This window comes from Sceloporus occidentalis, unplaced genomic scaffold (genome assembly GCF_023333645.1).
Source record: "Sceloporus occidentalis isolate IW3139 unplaced genomic scaffold, rSceOcc1.0.p SCAF_3, whole genome shotgun sequence".
NCBI classification, from domain to species: domain Eukaryota; kingdom Metazoa; phylum Chordata; class Lepidosauria; order Squamata; family Phrynosomatidae; genus Sceloporus; species Sceloporus occidentalis.
The window spans coordinates 198,381,121-198,406,545 of NW_028316983.1; the positions used below are offsets into that span (position 1 = coordinate 198,381,121).

Here is a 25,425-nt window from a genome sequence, read left to right on the forward strand (position 1 = left end):
ATGAATAACAAAATCTCCATTAAATACAATGGAATAGCAAAATGGTGTCCCTTATATAAAATGGAAAAATCAAGGTTTGATACTTGAAATTTATACTTTTTTAAAATATCTTGCTTGAATCTATGTATAAAAAATCCATGGATAAGGAGGGCCAACTGTACTTTTAAACAGAGATTCTACAGACTGAGCCTGGAGTCTTCTTCATTAAAGTATTTACTCCACATTAGCGAGATCCTGCGGGAAAACGGCAGGAAAATGGGAGTTAAACGAGATTTAAAATACATTCAAATTTAAACAAAACTTGCAGATTCACTAGGAGACTGCCCAAGTGAAATAACACGAAGTTAATCCAAATGCAAAGCAGAGAAAACCAGCAGCTTTTATACTTTCAGGTTGTTCCGAAAGTAAGAAGCTGCCAGTTTTCTCTGCTTTGTGTTCGGATTAACTTCACGTTATTTCACGCTAACTGCGATGTTGTGTGATAAACTCAGGGCATGTCTAGGTTTTCTTTGTTTTAAATCTCATTTAACTCCCATTTTCCCATGGAATCTTGCTAGTGTGATAAACTCCTAAAACTCCTTCCTCTAAAATTAGATTTTCCGTCTACCACTCTGCACTTAGAGTGGAAGTGAAACATAGAAGAGCTACACCTAGGCTTGCCATATCCCGCCTGGGGGCAGGACTTTCCCGGTTTGGGGCGGGTCCACACGGTCCCGCCCCGGTTTGGCCCCGCCCCCGGGATTCCCCCCCCAGCGAGGCCCTGGAGGCGGCTCCGCGATCGCGGAGTCCTCCATGGCCTCGCTGGGCCTTGGGAGAGGCTGTCTCCCAGGCCCCAGGGAGGCCCTGGAGGCGGCTCCGCAATCGCAGAGTCCTCCAAGCCCTCCCTGGGGTTTGGGAGATGCTATCTCCCAGGCCCCAGGGAGGCCTTGGACAAGGTTTTAAAATGTAGGACCTTTTTTTTAAATTTCCTGGCAAGGAAATAAAAAAGGCCCTACATTTTAAAACCTTGTCCTACATTTTTCCCGGTTTGGAGGTCCTCAGGGATGGCAACCCTAGCTACACCCAATATGCCAAGACCAGGGGACATGAGATTGGAACCCATGAAACATTAATGCTGTTTCACCTTCTTTCTGCATTTAAGTATGCTTTACCACACAGGTGAACTATGTCACATAGACTACAATCACCCCCCCACCCCCATATCCATAAATTCTGCATCCATAGATTAAATCTTCCATGGTTTGAAAATATACAAAAAATAATAATCCCAAAAGCAAAGTTTGATTTTGCCATTTTATATAAGAGACACCATTTTACTCCACCTTTGTATATAATGGGCCTTGAGCATCTATGGATTTTGGTAACTATGGAGGGTCCTGGAACCAAACTCCAGCAGACACCAAGAGCTCACTGTAATGCCAGTTCTGAACAACTAAAACAAAATTATTGAGATGATTACTGTAACAAAATATATGAAATTAGCAGAAATGTTCAAAGCTAGACACACATAAATATATATATATTTCTGGAGGGGAAAACAGATTGGGTAAATGTTAATGTTGGTTCCAGTATTTGTAGCTTGAGTTCCTCACGTGTATACAAATGACATTTTTGTTATCCTGGACTATTTGCAAGCAGTTACTGGCAACAGTTGCAACTTTTTATTCCAACCTTCCAACTGTGTGTATTTTTTATTATTATTTCAAGACATGCCAGATCAAAACAGGATTATGTGTGCACTGATTGTCATGATTCATGCCAGGTATTTGACCACTCCCTCAGTGATGTATTGTAAGGTAGGCTGTAGTGTTTCCATGCCAGGCAGTTTCAAGAAGGATGATGTCAAAGGTGAAGACAATTCTTTCATCCATTTCTTCCCTTTTCTCTTTTTCTTAAAAAATAAAAATTAGAGTGATAGCATCATAGTGCATGAGTGAAATAGCACTTTCATGCTGAAATAATATTTTACTATTTGGAACATGCCTTAGTTACTGTGACAAACAACCTTTCTATTGTGGCAGGCGCTTGGGACTTTTGTTATCCCACCGCTGCCACCAATTTGTGAAAGGTCTCTGCCCACCCTTCACCTTGACACTGGCTCTTTAGACCCTGCCCCCACCTAATTTATATGAAGGGCCCCAAGATATTCTCCAATGATGGCCCAACACCCCTTCGTTTCTAAGGATCAGTAGCGTGGTTTGATTTCACAATACAGGCCAAGTGGATATTCAAACAAGAATAATAGTTTATTTTAAAACAGAATGGAAAAAGGTTACTTGGACATGAAGTTGTTACTGTGTCTTTCTTGGTTACGTATATACAGGTTTGTTTTAAATCCCAATTAATAACTCAGCCACACAGGCTATAATATCCCTCAGGAAATTATGTAACCGAAACCCCTCTTTCAGAGTCTGGCTACACTGAGTCTCTCTTCTCTAGACTCCCAAACTAACACTGCCCCTCTCTGGACCTATCAGACCCTTTCTTGGTCTATGATCAACACCCCACTCTAACAAAATGCTGTTCCCTCAGGAACTTCTGGAGCACAGTCCTGTCTTGGACTCTACTGTTCCCCAACTGAACACCAGCTTCCTCCCTCAGGATTCCAAACCCTAACTGACTAAAACCAACTGCTAAGTGGAATCTTCAGCCAGCACTTGATTGGCTTAGGGTCTCTGGCTTCTGACTGGCTGGTTTTTGAGTCAGTTCATCACAGTTACATCCCGTTTGGACTACTGGAATGTGCTCTATTTGGGGCTGCCTTTGAAGAGTGTTCAGAAACTTCGGCTGTTCCAAAAAAACTACATCCAGATTGTTAACAGGGGTAGGTTACAGAGACCACACAATGCCCTTGTTGAGACAGCTTCACTAGCTGCCAGTTTGTTTCTGGACACAATTCAAAGTGCTGGTAATGACCTATAAAGCCCTATATGGCTCATGTTTTGCAGGCCGTTTTTCCCTTATGAGCCAACCTGGGTTGTGAGATCACCAGGAGAGGTCCTTCTCTCATTCTTACCACCATCACAAGCACGGTTGATGGGCGAATGAGAGAGGGCCTTCTTGATGGCTTCCCCTAGACTCAGGAACTGCCTTTCCAGGGAGGCCAGAATGACCCCTCCTTGTTATCCTTCCGTTAGCAGGCTAAGACATTTTTATTCAGACAAGCTTTTAAAACAGAAAGTCTTTAAAGAATGGGCTTGGGCACCGTATTGTTTTAAAGCATACTGTTTCAAACACTTACTGTATATACTCATGTATAAGTCTAGAAATTTAGGTCAAAAAATTGACCCCAAAAAACTGACTCGACTTATCCATTTTGTACCTCATTTTAAAAAGAATTCCATCCCCTGGTGAAAGACAAGAGTGTCATTTGCCCTGGAATTACTGAACTCCCTCTATTTTCTCATCCATCCAGTCTTTAGTATGAGCACAGTTATGCCTGCTGGAATTTTGTAAGTTATTTGTCATTGTTTTCCTTTGCTTCATCCTTTACATCCTTTGCTAGGTGCCCCTAAATTTTACCCTCAACTTACTCATGGTTCATATCAAAATCTATAATTTTGGTCCCAAAACCCACCCTCGACTTATGCATGAGGTCGACCTATAGTTGAGGATATACAGTATATCTTTTATTACTGTATTTTTTATTCAATTATTTATTTTTAAAAGGTACAATAAAAAGAAATACAATAGAAAAAGGCTAAAACCCTACAATAAAAAGGCTAAAACCTTATAAAGTCATACAAATATCAAATAATCTTTCAAAATCTTCAGACTTTCAAGAATGTCCCTCCCATAAAGTCTCATATAATCTAGATTGTTTTGAATAAACCAGACCACAACAACCCCTGACAAACTGGAGGATAAACAGCTACAAGGTTTGCATTAACAAAGTCAATAAATGAAAGCCACCTTTCATAAAAAGAATCTCAGTTTTGTTGTTTGGGATTACATTTCATTTTATCTAGTAACTTCTCCATTAGCCATTGGTCCCGCACTCTTTTCCACCAATTTTTTTTCTTTTAACAAGTGATCTGTTTCAGTTTTTTAATATTGTCTGAATGTCGTAATAATGTAATTCTATTTTAATGCATCACTTTTGTATGTTTTTAATTGTAATGCTCTTTTAAATTGTAAGCTGCTCTGAGTTCCAGTTTTAGGTAAAAAGCAAGATACAAATAAATATAAATATAATAATAATAATAATAATAATAATTTACTCAAACATTACGACTCAAAAAAAAAACCAACAAAAAATAAAATCATAAGAACAGATGGGAAACTCAGCAAGCCATGCCTCTAGTTTAAAAAAACATCCACTGAGGGTTCGAAATATAATTGTGTTCAGCAACAAACAGACTCCTCTCAAAAAACAAACAAATAAAAACCAGAAAAGGGACCACTGAAAATAACAAAGTGGACATGGAAGAAACAACTGGTAATACTCAGCAAAACAATAAGGGACAGTGATCCTCAACTGTATTCTTTAAGGGATTTTGGACTTCAGTTCCCAGAATCCCAGACTATTTAGGACAACGTGTACAAAATAGGAAAAATTATGTATCTGAATTTCACTCTGGGAAGCACAGAGAAACCCTGATCCCAGCAGACAATGGACCACTAATTAAGTAGACACAAATCCTCCTTGCATATCCTCACATCCTGAGGCCTTGCCATTCAACAACAGAACAATACACATATTAACATATAAATCCATCCTCCCAACCTAGAGTCACACAGTGTGTGTGTGTGTATGTGTGTGTGTATCCCACTCACTTCCATGCCAGCATTCTCTGAAGATGCCAGCCACAGATGCCAGTGAAACGTCAGGAATAAACTCTTTTAGAACAAGGCCACACAGCCCAAAAAAACGCACAAAAAATTATGGATGCCACCTGTGAAAGCCTTCAACTTCACATTTCACCATGTGATTCATGAGCAGAAATAAAATTCAGTGATAAGGAATGCCTATATTTGATAACTAAAATGTCATAAACAGTATGGGCTTTTGAGTTCACCAAAACCTGGACATGTCAAATTCCTTCAGCTTTAGAGGAAGGTAATGGTATGAGTAAAATAAAACCCTATGATAGGGTTGCCTTAAACCAGAAATCTTTAAGAGTTCTCTTGAACTCAAGAGCTTGCCTTGTTTGTGACATTATTCAGATCCAAATGCTGAAAAATGCCATCTTCAAAGTGCAAAGCACCATAATGTCTCTGAACTGTTAGGTTCAAAATTGGAGAACTCCAAAAACACCAAATCATAATAGGAAAAAGAACTTATTCAAATTGTCAGCATCCTGTGAAAAGGATATACTGTAATTTGATGAGGCAAATCACAGAAATTACAAAATCAAGTTAGGGTAGCAAAAGAAAGGAAGGAGACTCTAAGGTAATCCTATCACTGGGTTTTCTTGACAAGTTTCTTTAGAGGGGGTTTTCCACTGCCTCCCTCCGAGGCTATGAAAATGTAACTTGCCCAGTGGGTTTTCATGGCTGACTGGAGATTCAGACCCTGGTCTCCAGAGTCCTAGTTCAACACCCAAAGCACTGCACCACACTAGTTGGAATCTGACTTCACAAGACCAAGGTTTGCTCAACCATGGAAATCCTATGTGTAACCTCCATCAGCATTAGATGAAGGCATGACAAGCCTCCTCTGAATAAAATAAAACTCTATGATACAAACACCATAAATCAGAATCAACCCGAAGCCATATAAAATGAGAGAACATAGGTAAAGTTATAGGTGTGTGTGTGTGTGTATAGAGAGAGATCTTTTGAATTAATTGCTCTGAAAACAAAATTTAAAAGTATTTCATACTCCATTGTCAGGCAAGTGGAGTGCTACTAGTATAAGCTTCTTCCAGAACAAATAAATGGTTTTAAAGTCTTTTTCCAAAAAAAAAAAAAAAAAAAGTTTGATCATAAAAGCAAACAGATTGCCACAATGTATTCAGTTTTCCTATAGACAAAAAAATTTGACAACCACAATGGTCTAAAGAATCATTTGGCAATTCACGAAATTGATGCAATTCATAACTCAACACACCAACCAGGAATTTCTATATACAAAATAAATTGTTATAAAACAATAGTTTCTAATAGCCATTGCAATGACTCAAATGGTAACTGTCAAATCCATTGTTTCTTGATGCCACACTAATATAACTGAATAAGCTTAAACGTTCTGTTATTGTTTTAGATGCCACATCAGAAAAAGGACAGAAAATAAAAGACATGCAGAGTAGGTAACATTAAATGTTCAGTAAAAAAAAATTCAGTATGCTAAATGTAAGTAAAATCCACTTTCTCTTAACCATTTCACCTACTTCTAACAACAGTATGACTTCTGATAGTAGAGATGAAGCCACTGGATTAACCTCATTTCTACTTTTGGAAATCATAGTCCTGAAAGAAGCAGAAGAAAGTGGTTAAGCTACGCAAGGGAACTTATAAAACAAGAAAACTATGTTGTAGAGTACTTTACCACCTCCAGTCTAGAAACATGCAGAAGCAAACTACAGTACTTTCCCACAATACTGATCAAGCAGCTCAGGTGCCCACATCTTACAGTCAAAACTGTGATTGGATAGATCAATTGTGCATTAATGAATACACAGCATGCAACAAACTGATGAACACATTTATACCCACATATATACTGCTTTTGGGAAAGAACGTGACTGTCATTCCTGGATACAACCCAAAGAAAATTAGATTCCTGTAAATAATTGAATCCAGTGGTAATTAAGCAACAAATTATGCATAAAATTTCCTATGTGTTAGTGCCAGTGCTGATCTCCACAGAGCTGGCCAGGCTGAAATGTCCCACTTTAAGAGGTATCTTTTTCCATTGCCCCACCTACTGAGAACTGTGCCAATCAGTCCTCTGTTGCAACTTTTGCTACAGTCCCAGACAGCAGTAAAAGGTAAAAGTAGGCACAGTTAATTTACTGTCCTTTAAGCTCTATCCCCTCTACACTGATTTCGACTCATTTGTTCTTTGTTTCTGCAGTATAGTACTACCTTGTTTCCTCAAAAATAAGACATACCCATAAAATAAGCCATAGCAGGATTTCTAAGCATTTGCGCAATATAAGCCATACCCCAAAAATAAGATATAGTGATGGGCCCAGCATGGAACAGAAGGGGGTGGGAAGATTGGGGCCAATGGTTCTAAAGGAAATGGAGTTGCAGGAAATTTAGGATAGTATTCTGGGTTTGGGGAGTTACGATGATGTTCCAGAAGAAGATGGCTTAACTATATTTGAATAAATGTAGATTGTTGTACCATACTTAAGAAAAATCATAGAATTATAGAGTTGGAAGAGACCGCAGGGACCATCCAGTCCAACCCCCTGCCATGCAGGAAATCCAAATCAAAACATCCCCGACAGATGGCCGTTCAACCTCTGCTTAAAGACCTCCAAGGAAGGAGACTCCACTAGACCCCAAGGGAGTGTGTTCCACTGTCGCACAGCCCTTACTGTCAGGAAGTTCCTCCTAATGTTGAGGTGGAATCTCTTTTCCAGTAGCTTGCATCCATTGTTCTGGGTCCTGTTCTCTGGAGCAGCAGAAAACAAGCTTGCTCCCTTCTCAATATGACATCCCTTCAAATATTTAAACAGGGCTATCATATCACCTCTTAATCTTCTTTTCTCCCTAAGTCGTTCCTCATAGGACATGGTTTCCAGACCCTTCACCATTTTAGTCGCTCTCCTTTGGACACGCTCCAGTTTCTCAATGTCCTTTTTAAATTGTGGTGCTCAGAACTGGACACAATATTCCAGGTGGGGCCTGACTAGAGCAGAATATTGTGGCACTATTACTTCCTTTGATCTAGACACTATACTTTTATTGATGCAGCCCAAAATTGTATTGGCCTTTTTAGTCGCGTCGCACTGTTGACTCATGTTCAACTTGTGGTCTACTTGGACTCCCAGATCCCTTTCACATGTAGTTTCATTCAGCCAGGTGTCGCCCATCCCCTGAAAATAAGCCATAGTGTGTCTTCGTGAGGAAACATAAATATAAGACAGTGTCTTATTTTCAGGGAAACATGGTAGTCTAGATCATGCTGCAGGATTCTTCTGAGAAACTGCCCAAAGTTGCTGGAGCCTACTTTCTCTTTAATACTGTTTTATAAGAGTTTTGTTTTGATAGGATTAAAAAAACCCAATTTATTATAATAATTACTTTCTTTAGCTATTCTTCTTTTTAAAAAAAAACTTTGTGAATTGCCTTGGGTCTAACACTGGAAGAAAGGCAATATACTAAGTAAATAAATAAATAAGTTGAAATGCCACTCCTGCCAGGAGGTACAAGAGCCAGCATGGTGTAGTGGTTTGAGCCCTGCACTGTGACTCTGGAGACTGGGATCCGAATTCCCACTTGGCCACTGGGTGACCCTGGGCAAGTTACATTCTCTCAGGCTCAAAGGAAGGCAAAGGCAAACTCCCTCTGAACAAATGTTGCCTAGAAAACCATGACAGGTTGCCTTAGGGTTGCCATACGACAGAAATGACTTCAAAGCACACAACAAGATGCTAGGACTTACACCTTGGTTTCTGCTCATTGCACCTTTTCTATGTGCTAGCTTTTACTGTCTGCCTCCCAACAATTTTCTTCACCTAGATAAAGAAGGTACTAAATAGGCAAGAAGATGGCAATGGACACCACTACAAAACAGTTATCGATGGGGTCCCCAGTCTAAAGGTCGAGCAATGGTGGCGGGTTAGTTAGCACAGTGTGAAGTCAAAGGCTTTCACGGCCAGCATTCATAGATTTTTGTGGGTTTTTTGGGCTATGTGGCCATGTCCTAAAAGAGTTTATTCTTGACGTTTCACCAGCAGCTGTGGCTGGCATCTTCAGAGATTGCTCTGAAGGCATTCTCTGAAGATGCCAGCCACAGATGCTGACGAAACGTCAGGAACAAACTCTTCTAGAGCATGGCCACATAGCCCGAAAAACCCACAAAAAAGTTAGCATATAGTCTTCTAGTAACTGTAGTGGGGTTCCCTTCTTAATGTATGAATAAAAGAATGTGAATAGTTGGGCCACAGCCTAATTGATATCAACCAATCTGAGGTGCAGCCAGAAGCCAAATCCAAGTGATGGTATGCCAATACATTTTCAAGGCCTTCAAAAACTGGAGAGAGCGTTAAAATGAGAAATCATGGGACAAGTAGTTCTTTCTCTTTCCCTTTCTAACATTCCCTCCACACAAACTATTGGGTTTTTTAAAAAAGAAGAATCAAAACACTTTCCCCCCTTACATCTCCACTTAAAAGTACCTTCTTAAGTTGAGTGTCAGGCCTCTGACACTCTTTGGCTTTGCAATGTATATCTATCTCTAAAGCATTGGGAGACGGTGGCCAGAAGCTTAGCCTTGTGAGACCTGCGGCGATTCGAGGCCAAAGAGACACTGAGGGACCTGAAAGTGAATGTGTTTGGTTTTTTTTCAAGCCAGGAACTTTAAGGACAAGGCAGTTCGAGTTAGTGAGCTCTAGTGAGGATCAAACATGGTGCTCAATTTGAGACTATGCTGGAAGGAGCAGCCAGACACAGAGGACGTTATCAGACAAGGGAAATTAGAAGTATAACAATCCAATGGCAATCCGAACGCAATCATGAGGTTTAACGTTATTGCATGATAGACTACCACATGCAATTTCGGGCAACGGGGAGTCAGTTTGAACACAATTCGAATTCATGTAAATTCACTGAACTAGCAAATTCACGTGAATGCGTTCTGGCCCCACTTTCTTTTCATTCGAAATTAAAAGAAATTCCTCCTGTGTGATAAACTCCGAAGACCAGGATGGACCCAAAGGGCAATTCTTGTCAATCTTCCTGACACCGCTTGAAAGAAGTCAGCTTTGAAAAAAGTCAGGGGGGAATTACAAGGGCCAGAATGTCTCAGCCAGGCAGGGGGACCAGATGTCCTAACCCACAAAGAAGTTACACAAATTGGGAATTGCAGTCCCAAGGGACAATGGGAGTTGTCATCTCACAACTCCCATGGGGTCGCAGCAAGCTCTCCATCCCAAGGAAGAGTTTGGTGTGGCCCATTTCTGGGCATGTTCTGGGAGGAGGGGGGCTGAGGCAGCCTTGCCAGGAGAAGGCCATCAGTTTCAAGAACCAGGGACGACGGGGGAGAAAGGAACAAGGTGACCAGAGATGAGGGCACCGAAAAAGGGAGAACATTCAAGAAAAATGGAGGACGTGACCAAAGAAAAGCTACAAACACTAATAGAGAGAAATGCATGCTTCTGCTCCAAGTGGAGGACACTGTGGACGCCTGCGAAAGAAGAAGAGGAAAGTGAAACAGGAAGGAAGAGGAAGGGAAGAGGAAAAGAAAGGAACAGGAAGAAGACAAATGGGAAAGGAAGGGAAGAGGAAAGGAAGGAGAACAGAAAGTGAAGAGGGAGAAAAAAAGAAGAGAAAGTGAAGAGGAAAGGAAGGAGAAGAAAAGATAAAGAAAAGAGAAGAGGAAGAGAGAGAGAAGAGGAAAGGAAGGAGAAGAGAAAGAGAAGAGAAGAGAAGAGGCAGAGCTTGCCCTCCTCGCCTCCTTACCTGAGTGTCTGGAGGAGGTGAAGTACCGGGACGCCCGCTCCCTGGAGGAGGAGGAGGAGGAGGAAGAGAAGGGCATCCTGGCGTCTTGCTCCAGGGGCGCCGGCGGAGGGTAAAGGGCTCCGGCGGGGGCGGTGTAGCGTCGGGCGATGACCCGTTCTGCTCCGAGGGGATGCTGCGGGGCGGCCTGGAGGCTGCCTCCGTCCCGTTCGGCCAGGGCTCTGAGGAGCAGCTCCAGCAGCGCCTTCCTGTCCACCCGCGAAGAAGCCCAGGAAGAGGAGGCGGGGGGGGAAGAGTCTCTGGCGCGGCTCCTTCGGCCTCCGGCGGGGCTGCCTTCCACGCGGGGGGTCCGGTCCGAGGCCAGGAGGAAGAGGAGCAGGAGCAGGAGGAGGAAGAGCTGGTGGCGGCCTTGGCGGGGGCGGCATGCGGTCTTGGCCCCTGGCATCTCTCCCTGCCCTCCTGGGAGAAGAGAAGGGAAGAGAGGGAAGGAGGGCGGTTAGCTCCGGATGCCCCTCCGGAGCCCCCACGGCGCTCTCCACATGCCGGGGCAGCTTTGGCGGGCAGAGCTGAGAGGAAGAGGAGAAGGAGGAGGAGGAGGAGGGCCCCAAAGAGGCGAGAGGAGTTGGGGAGACTCCTCTCCCCGCCCAGCTTCGGTTGCGGAGGGCAAAAGCGGGAGCCCCACTCTCTTCCTCTTGCTCCGCTCAGTGGGGGCCACTGAGAGTCTCCCCAGCCAGACCCTTCCGAGGAGGACCGTCCTCGACACTTGTAGGAATGGGTCCGGAGCCAGGGAGGGCAAAGAGGAGCAGAAGGAGACGGAGGAGAGGAGGAGGAAGAAGAAGAAGGAGAAGGAGAGGCGGTGCTGCTTGGACTGGTCCCGCCGCCGCTTCCCCGCCCCCGGGTTGAGCCCCTGCCTCCCTCTCTCTCCCACACAGACCCCCCCCCCCAGATCCCCCGAGGGCACATTTATAGCCACGGATTACGAGGAGGGTATTAAGGCGGCAAGGCACAGCACAACCCTCAGGGACTCGGTGCGCCACGGAAAAGAGAGATTGGCAGGGAGGTCTATGTCGTTCTTCCTTTTTCCCCCTGACGAATAAGTTTTCATTTGGCTTTTTTTTTTCAGAGAAGATGCGTCCGCACTTTAGAACTAATCCGGGTCGACCCCTCTTTAAGTGCCCTGGCGCAGCCGAATTAGTTCTAAACCGTGGGTGCGACTCAAGAAGCTCTTTCCGCGCCCAGCTTTCTTCTTTCGGGGCGAAGAGTTCGTCCAGGTTGCACCATTTCTCCCAAAGCTGAGGAGGGCCTTTGAGCTCCTGGAGGCTTCCCTCCCTTTTCTTCCCAAGGCTTCACATCTGATCTCGCCCAAATACTCAAGCCTTCAGCTGAGGGGAAGCGGGCTTGTGCCTCTCCTGGGAAGGGAGCTTCCCAAACCTCAAGTCAGTCCCTCTCCTCACTTCAAGCGTTTTTATTTTTAAATACAAAATGTTGTTTAAAACCCTCTTTTAACAGTTTTCCCTCAGAATTACATTCAGTGACACAAACGCCAGACGGACCCGTTTTCTCAAACTTTTGGGCAACTGGGAAAGAAGCAGCCTTTCCGTTTTTGAAAAACCCAGAATTCAATTCCCTGAGAGAAAGGCTTCTCTCTCTCTCTCTCTCTCTCTCTCTCTCTTTCTCTCTCTCTCTCTCTCTCTCAGTGGCTCCTTCCCTTAGAGAAACGTCTTCCGTTTGGAGCTGGACTTCAAAAACCATAGTCAAAAACGACAGTCAAAAACCAGTCTCTAGGGCCTCAAGGCTCCCGAGCTCAGGTCCGTTAAGCCCCCCAAGGAAACTGGCTGGTACTTGGATGGGAGAGGAGGGAAGGAAGAGTAGAGGAAGAGAAAATGAAGAGGGAAGGAAGGAAAAAGGGAAGTGAAAGAAAAGCGGAAGTGAAGAGGAAGAGAACGAGGAGAAGAGAAGAGAAGAGAAGAGAAGAGAAGAGAAGAGAAGAGAAGAGAAGAGAAGAGAAGGGGTGCTGCAGGCTGTACTTCAGAGGAAGGGACTGGCAAAACCACCTGTTTCCTAAGAAAACCCCATAAAGCGACTTGAAGGCAGATCCACACAAGTGATTCCACAGCGAACAATTAGGATTAAGAAGAGGAAGACAATGAATTCAGTTGGTGGCAAAACCACCCTTTCAAAGCCCTTCCACACAAAAAGAGGGTGCTTTGAGTTTTCTTGTCTTGGGGTTTGGTTTCCTCTTTCAGAGCCGCCAAAGGTTTCCCCTCTCCTCTGTCCTTAGCAGGTGCAGCATTTGCACTGGGAACAGGGGTTTAGGTGAAGAGGGCATCCAGGTTAACCTCAGGATAAGACAATAGGCATATGGACCCTTTAACATGAAACACAGCCACAAGACTTTCCTCTCCACCACCATCCCAAAACATTTCAAGACCTGACAATAATAATATAACAGAGAGAGAGAGAGAGAGGCGCAAAGCAAATGGACATAACTAACTAACCAGCCCTGTCTCTTTCAACAGATGATGGCAAGGAATGGCTTTTTACCGTGCTGGGGGAGGAAAAAGAGGCCTCTTCCGTGATCTTAATGCCTTCTTCGCTGGAGAGGGGTGTTTTTTGGTCAGCAATGATGATGTCTCAGAGGCCGTCGTTTCTGAAGCAGTCCTCGGAAGAGAGAGCCATAGGATGCCGGCCTTATATAGCCCCCTCTCCCGCTGTCCATTGGAGTGCTATCGACTTTAGGTGGGTGGCAGGAGCCCTCTCTTATTCATCATTCTTCTCCAGCTCAAGGAGGGTCTTTTTATTCCCTCTTCTTCCTCTGACAAACTTCCTCCTCCTCCTCCTCCCCACTTCTTCCCCCTGAGGACACCAATTCACAGCCATCAATTGAGAGGACTCTCAGCTCCTTGTGACATTAGACTGTCACACAGATTAGAAGGATCTTGCAGGCTCCTATATCTGCAGTCTCCCTCTCTCTCTTTTCCCTTGCTTAGTTTAGTAGGATTCCCCAGTACCTTTCAGGGATTTTTTTTTCTCCTACTGGTCTTTATTATATTGGGGAGATAGAGAGTGGAGGGGAACACAGCAAGGACATGCATTTTGTATCTCCTAGACCTGAATGGAAAGGAGAAGAGTGCCTCATAACAAGTGAGTCCGTTTTGGGAGGGAAGTGGGGATGCTAAGGTCCCCTGAAGCCAAAAATGTGGACTGAGACTGAGTTAACTGGCTCCACTGATGGACAAATGATATAGTAAAACAGGCTCCCATCAATCCTTTATTCTGTCAGTCTGGTTTGCCTAATAAAGGGGACAGCTAATGATCATGGTCCAACAGAGAATTAAGAGCATTTTAAAACCACTATAATCAATAGGGAGTTAAACATAATTAGAAATGTCCGCATGGGAACATGTATATCAAGGTGTCCTAAGACCTGTCTGTCCATTTAATCTCCATAGGATTTCTGTGCATATCGAGGAGGAAAACCATGGCTAGCCCAAGACATTTTAGTGCCTGAGCTGAAGGGCAAGATAGCATTTCTTCCCATTCAACGTTTACAAGATGACCAACTGCATCGCCCTTTGAGACAATCTCAAGACTAGTCGCATTATAAAAAGCATGCAACCTAAATGTTATACTGTTATATCATGTAACAGACAATAACTGGCGAAAAGCTGGGAAGTGTGTGTAAAGCTGGAGCAGCGGAAGGAGCCAAAACCTTATATCAAGGTGGCAATAATCTCGTCTAAGAATTAGAGGTGGACTGTTGTGTCCAAGGAGGCTCCAATATTGGTGATTGCCAGAATGCTAGGGACGTTCTTAAGAGGAAAAGAAAAATAATCACTACTCAGCAGCCGTTATGGTTATGATAAATAGCAGCATTTACAATGACAGACACTGCTGGATACATATTAACTAATGAAATAAGAAACTATTAACATATGTGTTCTACTCTTTATAGCAGCAGATGTAGAATGGCATTCGTAAAGCTGTCAGTCAAGCAGTCCTGCTATAGAAGAACACTGACACAGACAAGGCTGTTTCTGTGAAAATGTGCAGGATGTGGCTGAAGGGATGGCTAACTTGACCTACTTTTAGTGGCTCCAGCAAAACTATGGAATATGGACTATAGATGTACAATATCCTGATTAAACCTATGGAGGAGCTGGGAGTAAACATCAGGTCTGGAAGACTAACATTTTAGAAGTAATATCTAAGATCTTGGAAGGGTATATTAAGGCCACATTTCGAAGGTGTGGCAGCAAGTAGGAATGAAATTTTAACAGATAATGGTTTGAGACTACTTTTATGATATTTTAGTGTGTCTTTTTCCAAGAATTTTTCAAAGAACTTTCAATATCCTTACCAAGCTTACATTTTTATTTTTAAATAATACCAAGTAATGGAAAAGAAATTAGCAATGCAAATAAGTTAATTTTTAACAAGCAATGTTCTAACAAGGAAAGAATAGCTAATTGTTTTTCAAACCCTATAAAGTACAGTGGGAATGAATTATTTTTAAGAAGTAACTTTCCAGTCTCCTGGAGCTCATGCCTGGGAATGTCGTGCTACAGCAAAGCTCCACCTCAGCTGTTTTTAAATCTAATTATCCTCATGGTAGCATAAAATATATATTTCATAATGGTCTCATCTTAAACATTTGTCAGGATACATCTGGAAAGTTCCACAATGTTTAGGTACTAACATCAAGAACTGATTATCTGTTATTGAAATGTTAAAGAAACTGAAAATCCTTCTGAAAGTTGGAATACTGGAAGACAAAAAATGCAAGTTGTATTTAATATCACTCAGTAATATTTGATCACACAAACAATTTATTTCCACACTAGGATAAGACGAATCTTAGTATCAGCATGTGTGTGTGTGTGTGTGTTGTTTATAGTGAGTACAATAAAAAAGATGATTAGAAAATTGAGAGCAACTCAAGAAAGTTTTCAATATGTTCAAGAGCTCTTGTAGAAGTAGCTGAATGCACATCTGGAATATTTTAAAAACTATTGATTGAATCTGTAATTTCTCATTTTTAAACACTCTGTATGTTGTTGTTGTTTGCCTAATAAAGGTTTACTGACTGACTGACTAAACACTCTAATGCACCTTTTTTAAAAGCACCTTTTAAGCACATTTGTAAGCCACTTGGAAATCTTGCTAGAAAGTTGGGATATAAATATTTAAGCTGTTGAGTGAGATGACAAGATTATTTAAAGTATGGATGGAAAACTTGTGTTTTGAGATGACCATGATTATCACAGTGTCACAATGAAACTAGACACAAACATGAAACTTAACTGGCACGTCAAAAGCCATAGATATAGCTGAGCAGACAAAAGACTAATAAAGCTGCCAGAGATTATTAAATAATTATGAGAATACTAAAAGCACAGAATGATGCCTTTGTTGCTGGAAGGCATGGAAGGTGAACTCCGTGAACTCAAATTAATGAATTATATTTTTAAAAAAGCAGACACAACCTGGGGGTGGGGGAGATGCCTCACCATTGTACAGATATCAAAGAAATATGACCTACATAATCATAATTACAGATGAGTTTCCTGGCCTTCTATGCAATATGAAGAAATATTTACTCCTATGTGGCTTGCAATCGAGGAATAAAAACTATCTGAATCTTATTACAGCATTGTGCAGTTTGAATTTATACATGTTTACTTAGAAATAGTTCTCCACAGGGAGTAATAGGATCTCACCCCAGGTAAGTGTTCATTGATTGTGGTTTTCACTTATTGTTGGGGTTATTAAAAATTGCTTACAAAAGTTCTCAAAATTTAACATCTCCGTGTCTTGGATGCTAATCCTTAGAAGCCACTTCCTTCTTAATGGATCATCAAGATAACTTAAAATGTCCCCAAATGCTTTCTGACTTGTTCCACACACATTCAGACAGACTTCACTCAGATTACAGGATGATGTATGAAGATGCTGAGAACAATTTCCACGATACCCTTCTTTGTTTATCTAGCAGAAGATACTTTAGTGAAGAAGTAAAGGATATTTCTGCTGCCAGTTTAAAGAAAATTTTAAACATAACAATTGTGATTATAAATATTCTATAACATTTCAGACTTCATGACTCCTACCATAAGGATATATGAGAATTAGTGCTATATCAGACCAACAGTCTGTCTAATTCAGTTTCTTGCTTTTCAGTGGCCAAAAAGATGGTTCTGTGAAGTCCACAAGCTGGGCCTGAAGGAAGTACTGACACATTTGAGGCTTGCAATGAAATGTTATACTGTTCAGGATATTGGCCACTGTGCGTCATTCCCCACATCACCATGTTTTCTGTCATAGCACCCAATAGCTATTCAGTATTATATGTCATAAGGTTGTTTTGGTTTCACTTCCTTACAGGTTTTCCTTCTGAACATGTGAGGCTGTAAAGACAAGTGATAAATGCCAGCATTGGGGCGGAGTGGGGACATGGTGACCACACATTGCATGCCCCAACTGCACTCCCATGTCAGCTTGACGCTGTGCACCCTGCTGCCTTGTTGGCAGTGTCACAGCTCTCCCTTGGCACAGCATGTACACGTGCTGCACCAAAGGTGTGCCAAAAAGCCATGGCGCCAGCAGCTATGATGCCCTTTCGAGGTGCAAAAAGGAGACACTTTCTGTGGCTCCTTTCTGTGCTGTGGAAAGGCCAGATCAGGGCCGTGGTGTGCAGTTGCCGCAGACCTAATCCGGCTAGGAAAGAGGCAGCAGCCTCTAAGTTAGCAAAGGAGATGTGTTCCTGGGTATTACTCCTTTAACTGATAATCTGATGCCAGAGGCAGAAATAACATGGGAAGAATAGAGATACATTTCTGCACCACACACACAAAAAGCAATTAAACCTGTTACAGCAAAGTTTTTGTTCAAAACAATATACACCTGTGAAATGAAACAACCATATGTTGAATCTTCTAGAGACCACATTAAGGCTTCTTCCAAAATGTACCCAAATAAAATTACACTGCTTCTCAAGGTGAAAATTCCACCTAGCCAGCATAGTATATATCTTACTGTATACTTGATGAATTTTGTCTAGTGACTTTTCAAAGCAAGTTAGTGACAATCACATCTTGTGACAGTGAATTTTATGCAATAATCTTATACTGTTTGAGGAAATGTTTTCTTCCGAACCAACTGCTAATGGCAGCAGGATAAATACATCTCTGTTCACCATATCCATTTTGTTCTAGTCAGATCAGAATGTATAAGATTTCATTCCTTGGATTAGACTCTACAATACTACAATCTGAAGGGAGTTACTTAGATTAGTGTTGTTCCAAACATAAGAAAAGTTGATACTGTGTATTTTTTTACTACAGCTGGGAAATGGCTTTCTAAAAAATCAATAAATGCACTTGGTTTCCATCAAAATCAATCAGAAATCAGAAAAGATAAACGTTAAAGCATGATGTGGAAAAATAAAGTATAGCTTGAGAAAACTGATAGTTTCTCATGGTAGATTCTTGCTTGATAACCATCTTCATTTGAAATATAAAGCTATTCCAGCCCTTGGTCCTTTTGGTCCAGCACTAACTGGAAGTAGCCCTCCAGGATTTCAGGCAGCATTTGTTCCAGTCCTACTTGGAACTGATTGGGAATGAAACTTTGGTATGCAAGTTATGTATTCAGCCAAAGAGGTATCCTCTCTCTCTCTCTCTCCTTCTCCCTTCCCTCTCCCTCTCCAGCTGTCTAAAACATTTTATATCTAAAAGATATATGGATGGCTTTCTGATAGCACCTGAAGAGCTTTCTGTTGACATTACTACTAGTACAGTCTATCTCTAGAATAAGAAAAAGACGTGGTTGATAAAAATCACTCAACACACTAAATCAAGACCATTCTGCTCCTAGGAAGCTTGGGAGCTTTGAAGCATTCAGGATGTCAAGATTGAAAGGGAAGGAAGATTAAAGCTGAATCTGAGCAAACTGGTTAGATCCCACTTTAGGGCATATTCTTTGAGTGGCTGTGGCATACATGATTGTATGTGCTCAGTGTTGTCCAGCACAGATTTTCTAAATGGTAAGGAGCTTATTATATCCTAAGTCCTATGCTACGCTTGAACCTTTGGAAGCTTGCTGTGACTTATTTAGTAGGCACTTTGACGATAAATTGAATCACATTTGTCCCAATAGATTCTGCCGAGGATGTACTTAATGGTCCTATCCATCCCTCCCTATTATGAAGTTTGGATGAATTCTATGCTTTAATATTCTGGTGAAAAGATACAAACTGGGTGTTTGGAAAAATGAGGTGATCTTTTGCATATTTGCTCGTTAATGAAGTATGATAACATCTGATTGGAGGATGGCCAGTGAGCTGGTGTGTCTGCACCTACAACCTTTTGGGATGAGATTCGTTGTAGGACATCCTTTGCCTATATTGTTAAGAGTTGCCAACACCCATTTATTCACTCTTAAGTACTTATAAACTGAGCAAAGGGGAATCCTTGGTATTCCTTTGATAAATGGAGAGACACAGTCTTCTTTTCCAGAATTTACTTTTTCAGAAGTTATTTTATACTCTTTTAAAAGTAAGTTATTGTGTTTTATAAGCAGCCCAGCCTATGAATGAGGCAACCCCACACCAAAGAAAGTACCCAGTCCTCTCCAAAATGTCTCAAATGTCTCAAACAATTCTGAGAAAGGTGGGAAACAATCCAATAAATAATTAAATAACCAACTCCAGATTCTAATTCAGTATATTTATTGAAGGTCCAAGCAGAGAGAAGTTCAAAAACAGTTTCCTTAAAATGCAATGAATATAAACTCAAGCTACCTAAAAGTTGTGAGAATCTTAACAACAGCTCGTTCAGAATACTTGGGGGGGGGGGGGGGGGGACAAATGCACATGGAGGTTAGAGACTGTGCTTCTGCCTGTAGACAATTGTCTGAAAAATGGAATACTTCAGAAAGAAGCTGGCCATCTCTGCTATTGAGCTGGTCTGATATCTGATGTTTCAAAATACAAAGAAAATAGAAAAATGCAGAAGCAGTAAAATGGATCAGAAAAGACCATCTAGTTGTTGTTGTTGTTGTTGTGTGCCTTCAAGTCAGCTCTGACTTATGGCAACCCTAAGATGAACCTATTACGGGGTTTTCTTGGCAAGATTTGTTCAGAAGAGGTTGGTTATTGCTTTCTCCTGAGGCTGAGAGAGTGTGATTTTCCCAAGGACACCCAGTGGGTTTTTACTGCTTCTGCATTTTTCTATTTTCTTTGTATTTTGAAACGTAAGATATCAGACCAGCTCAATAGCAGAGCTCAATAGCAGAGCCAAGTGTGATCCAGACTTGGTTCTCCAGACTTGTAATCCAATGCTCACACCAGAACACCATGCTGGCTCTCAAAGACCATCTAGATGCCTGCTAAAGTAAAATCTTCACTATATCCTTAAATAAAACAGAAAGATGGAGTCAATTGGAGTCTCCCTTCAAGGGGCAGTCAAGAGCCTTTTAGTCAAAAAAGATAACTAATAACCATGTCTTTTCACCATAACTTTAAAACTTCTAATGGCTCAGTTAGCCATAATATTCAGACAAGATCATATGCAGAAGATAGTTCTTAAGGTAGGGGTTCCCAACCTGTGCTCTGAAGAGCCCTTAGGGGCTCTGTGTGCACTTCCCAGGTGTTCCATGGCTGCTCCAGAAAAATGAAAGAAATAAAAATGGAATTAAATTAAAGAAAAAGAATATATTCTTATATATAATCCTAAACACCATTAACTTGTAAGACATAGGGTAAGTCTCTTAAAGGCTCCGTCATAGAAATAAAGGCTACACCAGTCAAAAAGGTTGGGAACCCTTGTCTTAAGGTAATGTGATCACAAGCTACTTTTAAGTTTTAACATTTGGCACCAGTGTTTTCAGTTGAGCCTGGAGTGAAGTTTGTTTACGACAAAAGCCATATGTCATGCTAGATAATAATCAGCTGGCCACATATTGAACCAGTTGAAATTTCAGAACTGTCTTGAATAGCATCCACATGCAGAGTGTATTAAAATAATACAATTTAGATGTAACTAGGACATGAATGACCAAAGCCAGTTATGTTTTAAATATATACAGACAGAGCTGAGCCTAAAGCCTGTGGGGGGTGGGGACCTGCTGTGTACTACAACTCTTGGAGTCCCAAAGTTAGCAAAGCTTGGCAAGTCTGGGAGTTACAGTCCAAAATATACCTTTTACAAGCTCTGGTACAGATAAGAGATGTGGCACCACTGTATGGGTTTTTTTCCCTTATAATTTGAAAGCTCTTTTTTCCATCATTAAAGAGAGGACCCCCTCCCTTTTTTTACCACATACCATTAATATTTGATAAGTATGAAATGATCTGGATAAAACTGATTATTTCATAGCTAAAGGAAGGCCACAGGATATAGGACTTCCATCCCTCTGCTAAGTCCAGTGTGAACTAAATTAACCGATATTATTTTTACCTCCAGTATCATAAATGTCTGGTCCACAGATTTTGCTAGATTGATTATGTGAGACACATTGCAGCAAGATATATAGGAAAAAAATTCATATAATCCTAACTGAACAGAGGCCTAGATCCATTTGCTAGTCCCAATTAAAGTAAACCTGCTGAACCAAATGTTAATTTATCACATTCTTACTGATTTACTAAAATCTTATTGATTCAGTGGGCCTACCTAAATTGGGATTAATAATTGGATTTTGGCAAGAGACCCCTTCTTTTTTTAAGATTTGTTTTGCAGATGACAGGATATAAAACAACATATTTTTTTTGCCATTTAGACATGAATTACACTCCTAATCTTATCTGTATTGGCTACAGATATATTCGTCTTAAACCAATGGAATGGGGACAGTGCACTGAGCATTTGATACAATATCTATTCTCTAATGCTCTGAAAACATTAAGCATGAAGCACTTGCAGCCCCTGTATAATAAAAACTGGCTAAGAACAGCATATAGTTTAAGTTTTGACTTTAAATACCTTTTCCTTTTAAACAAAAATGGGCCCAAGAGCCTCAGAGGTTTCAAAGATTTATTTTCTGTTATTGTGTAAAGCTTAGAGCATTTGGGTCTCTATCTTCTGTGTATATTTCAAAAAATGACACACAGACAGCACCTGGGAGAAGGAGGCAGCTCTCCTAATCCTAGACAGTTCTGATGAGTCAAAATCCTATTTTCAGGCTCTATCTGTCAGTAGTCACAAAGGGCTTCCCTATTAATCTGCTAAAACAATAATAAAAACGAATCCCAGAGAAAACTTCACTGCAAAACTGCCTGAAAGAGCAGCAAAGGGACAGATGCTTAATCCCACCAATTGACAATACAGTTTAGTTGGGAAACAAGTAAACAACATAAGCACAGTGATAATAAATCAGTTACAGCAAATCATTCAGATGTTATGGCAAAAATACTGAAAACAAGCAAACAAAATTTTAGTAGTCATACTATACAATATATGACAGGACACTGTTTTCTACTTGTAAACTGAAGTTGTAGGGGTGGGTCATACCACTGTGCACCATATTATTTCTGTCCTTTACCAATTAAGACATGGCAGAGGAGGTTGGGCAGGGGCAGAAGCCTTCAGCCCTCAGCATTCCCACATTCTCCTATAATAACATGAGACAAGAATAAGTACTGTTCAGTTGTGACAGCTGTGGGCTGAAGGCTTCCTATAGCCTCAGACCTCTGCCCCTGCCCAACCTCCCCAATGCCTGGTGGGGGGCATGATAAGCAAAAATTAGATTTATTTGTTTCTCAAAGCCTTCAGGAATAGCAGTGTTTATTTCATTTTTAATATTTTTTTATTTTTATTCAAATGACTGAGCCATGGTTAAATAGTGAGCTTCATAGCTTAATCCCAGTGTTCCCAAGTTCCAGTCCAACATTCTAACTGGTGGGAGTGGGGGAGATTTTTTTCCCCCACTGGGTAACAAAGCAGATTATTTTTCCTAAAGACATCAGCTAGTATATTTCTCATTGTAGGACGCCCCTACAGAACCCCCTACCTCACCAACAGGCATTCCACCCACCTATTGGGGATCCAAGCATGAAAACATATGGACATATAAGCAGGCACTGCAACAAAAATGGTAAGTAGTATCCCCAGTTTATCCCATTAAAAAATCCCTATGTCTTTTAGTTCTACTCATTTACCTTTCCCTCTGTTTTTAGTCATCTTAATTTCATTCTCTGGTGTTCTTTTTTAAATTTTCCCTTCACCTTCCCCTATCCATCTTCCTCCCATTTCCTTTCTCTTTTTTTCATCCCTAGCAGGGTTGCCAACAAGCCTTGAAGAGAATTCCCCAAACGTTTGGCCAAAACTCACCAAATCCCCCCCCCCCATATCTCTCCAAATATTCAGTCAAAATACCAAAATTACCATTAAAACCAATCACCAAAATCACACCAAAAGCTCTGAAAAGTACCCATTTTGGTGTGAAAGTCACCAGATTGGCAACACTCTCATTGTACTTCCTGATATTTTTCTCTACCTGCCTTCACCTCACCTGCCTCCATTTTGAAAATCTGTTGCTTTCCCTTAAGAGAGAAGGTCATTCCAGTGACATAACTGTGTGCCTGAATAGAGAAAAACATAGCATGTGCACACTTCCTCTCTCAATCTCTTTCACACATGTGGCACACACACAATGCATGCTTGATTCCTAGGTCCAAAACACACTGCAGAAATAAGACCACTTAAACTGCCCTGGGCTCAATGTTAGGGAGTTCAGGGAACTGTAGTTTTGTGAGACATTTAGCCTTGTCTATCAGAGAGCTCCAATGCCACAATAAACTACAGTTCCCAGAATTCCTAGCACTGAGCCAGGGCAGTTAAAGCAGTGTCAAACTGGATTATTTCTGCAGTGTGTTTTTGGACCCTAGTTACCTGTTTTGGAGGCAAAGAAGATCAAGACCTACTGGTAGTTCTCTGAATGATTATATATTAAATTTCCAGAGGCTTCTCACTCCCAATTATTTGTGGTGCTGACAGTTATAAGACTTTCATGCCCTAAATTAGATTACTGAGAGCGAATGCTTGGGGAAATTCCAGGAATAGTTTGTGTGGAAGACTTGTCAACCTGGAGCATATACTATTCACTTTTCTCATTTTGGGGTGTGTGTGTAGGTGCCCACTTGTCTGAGACTCTAATTTATATCTGCTAGACCTCTGTTCTGATTTTAAGAAAAACAACCAAAAATCCACAAGCCTGCAGTCTCTACACCCAGTTTGGATGCCTTGAGCATGTCAGAAGTTCACTTTTGTTTCCAGGATGGAACTATTTTGGCTACAAACACATTAGTTATCTGCTCTGCTTTTAGGAGGGGTAATAAAGCTGAGTAAATCAATCCTACTATTATTTGCGAGCAGAACAATCTCTCCCACTTTCTCATATTGCCATTTACCTCAGATACAGGAGTGTGAGATAGAATGAATCATTTCACATTACAATATGAATAGCTGAGTTGGATATATGGCTTCTGTAAGAATGTATCCCTAAAGCTTAGTTCATTCTTCAGTTGAGTTGATTATTTTACAACAAGAAATAAAAGAAGGATTTAAAATTAGAGCCTAACAAAGTCTGTAACCAATATTGTTATTAACCACCAGGCTTTGTACAATTATATACCTTTCTCAAAATAGCTGCATTATTTTTACTCTCATTTTAGACATGGTGATGTGAAACTCAGAGATAGGAAGATAATCCAAGTCTTTATCTTCACATTTTATGACCTTATTACATGGCCCAAAAAAAGTGACTTACCCCTTCCAGGATACAGTTGCTTAAGGGATGCAGTAGGGAATTATTGCATGGAAAATGCCACCAGTGCCATCGAGTGACAGCATCCCGGCTGCATCTTGGCTTCTAGCTGTGCTCAGCTGGCCAATTTGCAAACACAGGAAGCTCCTGTGTTTGCAAATCAGCCAGCTAAGCGCAGCTGGGAGCCGGGATGCAGTCGCCCAAGTACATCAGCAGCATTTTACATGCAATAATTCCTGACTGCATCCCATAAGAGACTGTATCCAGGAAGTCACCCCTTTTTGGCCATGCAGTAAGGTCTATCAGGGTTTTACACAAGTTATATGATTATCTGGCCAATTCATTTAAAGAGAATAAGTATGTGACTGCATGTGACTATTGTGAAACTGAACTGGACAGAATTGATTTTCAAAACAATATTTAACATGTTTCCTTAAATGACTGTTCAGTGGCACACTTCTGGGTAAATGTACATAGGGTGGCAAAGTTTGCAAGAAAATCTACTTGCTTCAATGTGAAGTCGAAGGCTTTCATGGCTGGCATCCATAGTTTTTTGTGGGTTTTTCAGGCTATGTGGCCATGTTCTAGAAGAGTTTCTTCCTGGCATTTTGCTAGCAATTGTGGCTGTCATCTTCAGAGAATGAAGATACCAGCCAGATGCTGGCAAAATGTCAGGAAGAAACTATTCTAGAATATGGTCACATAGCCTGAAAAACCCACAAAGAACAACTTGCTTCAATTTCTTCATTCCTATCCTTTCTGGGGGGGGGGGGGGTCTTCTCTTTTTTCTCTTTCCCTTTCCCTTTCTCCCAACATGTGTGTCAAGGCAGTTCAAAGCATAATACATCCAGATTTCTGATTGCCTGTTTAGATTTCAGAGATGGTCCTGACTGTTTCTAGCAAAACTATTTTTGAAAGCAGTTTTAAAATTCTTACATCATTGACACTGCAAATCCTCAAAGGGCATACATACCTATCTTTATACTACCCTCTTCTAAAGGTTAGAGATCTTGATGTAATGGTTATCATTTTATCTTCTATCTGTATCTCTGACAGTTTCACACAGTTCCTAGTTAAAATGACTCA

The 25,425-nt window shown here is 41.2% G+C and overlaps 1 protein-coding gene across 3 annotated transcripts in view; it reads right to left on the reverse strand.

The window, feature by feature from the left end:
• The window catches only part of ALKAL1 (ALK and LTK ligand 1), a 49,492-nt gene extending 36,328 nt beyond the window's left edge, over positions 1-13,164 (reverse strand). For 2 of the 3 annotated variants that reach the window (XM_089518863.1, XM_089518860.1), the window contains exon 1: positions 10,579-11,038. In XM_089518863.1, coding sequence (XP_089374989.1) covers positions 10,579-11,020 — 442 coding nt within the window. In that variant the 5' untranslated portion in view covers positions 11,021-11,038. Of the gene's footprint in view, positions 1-10,578; positions 11,039-13,119 lie in introns of those variants that run through there. The other variant, XM_089518862.1, reaches the window with a different exon arrangement.
• Positions 13,165-25,425: the final 12,261 nt, after the last annotated feature.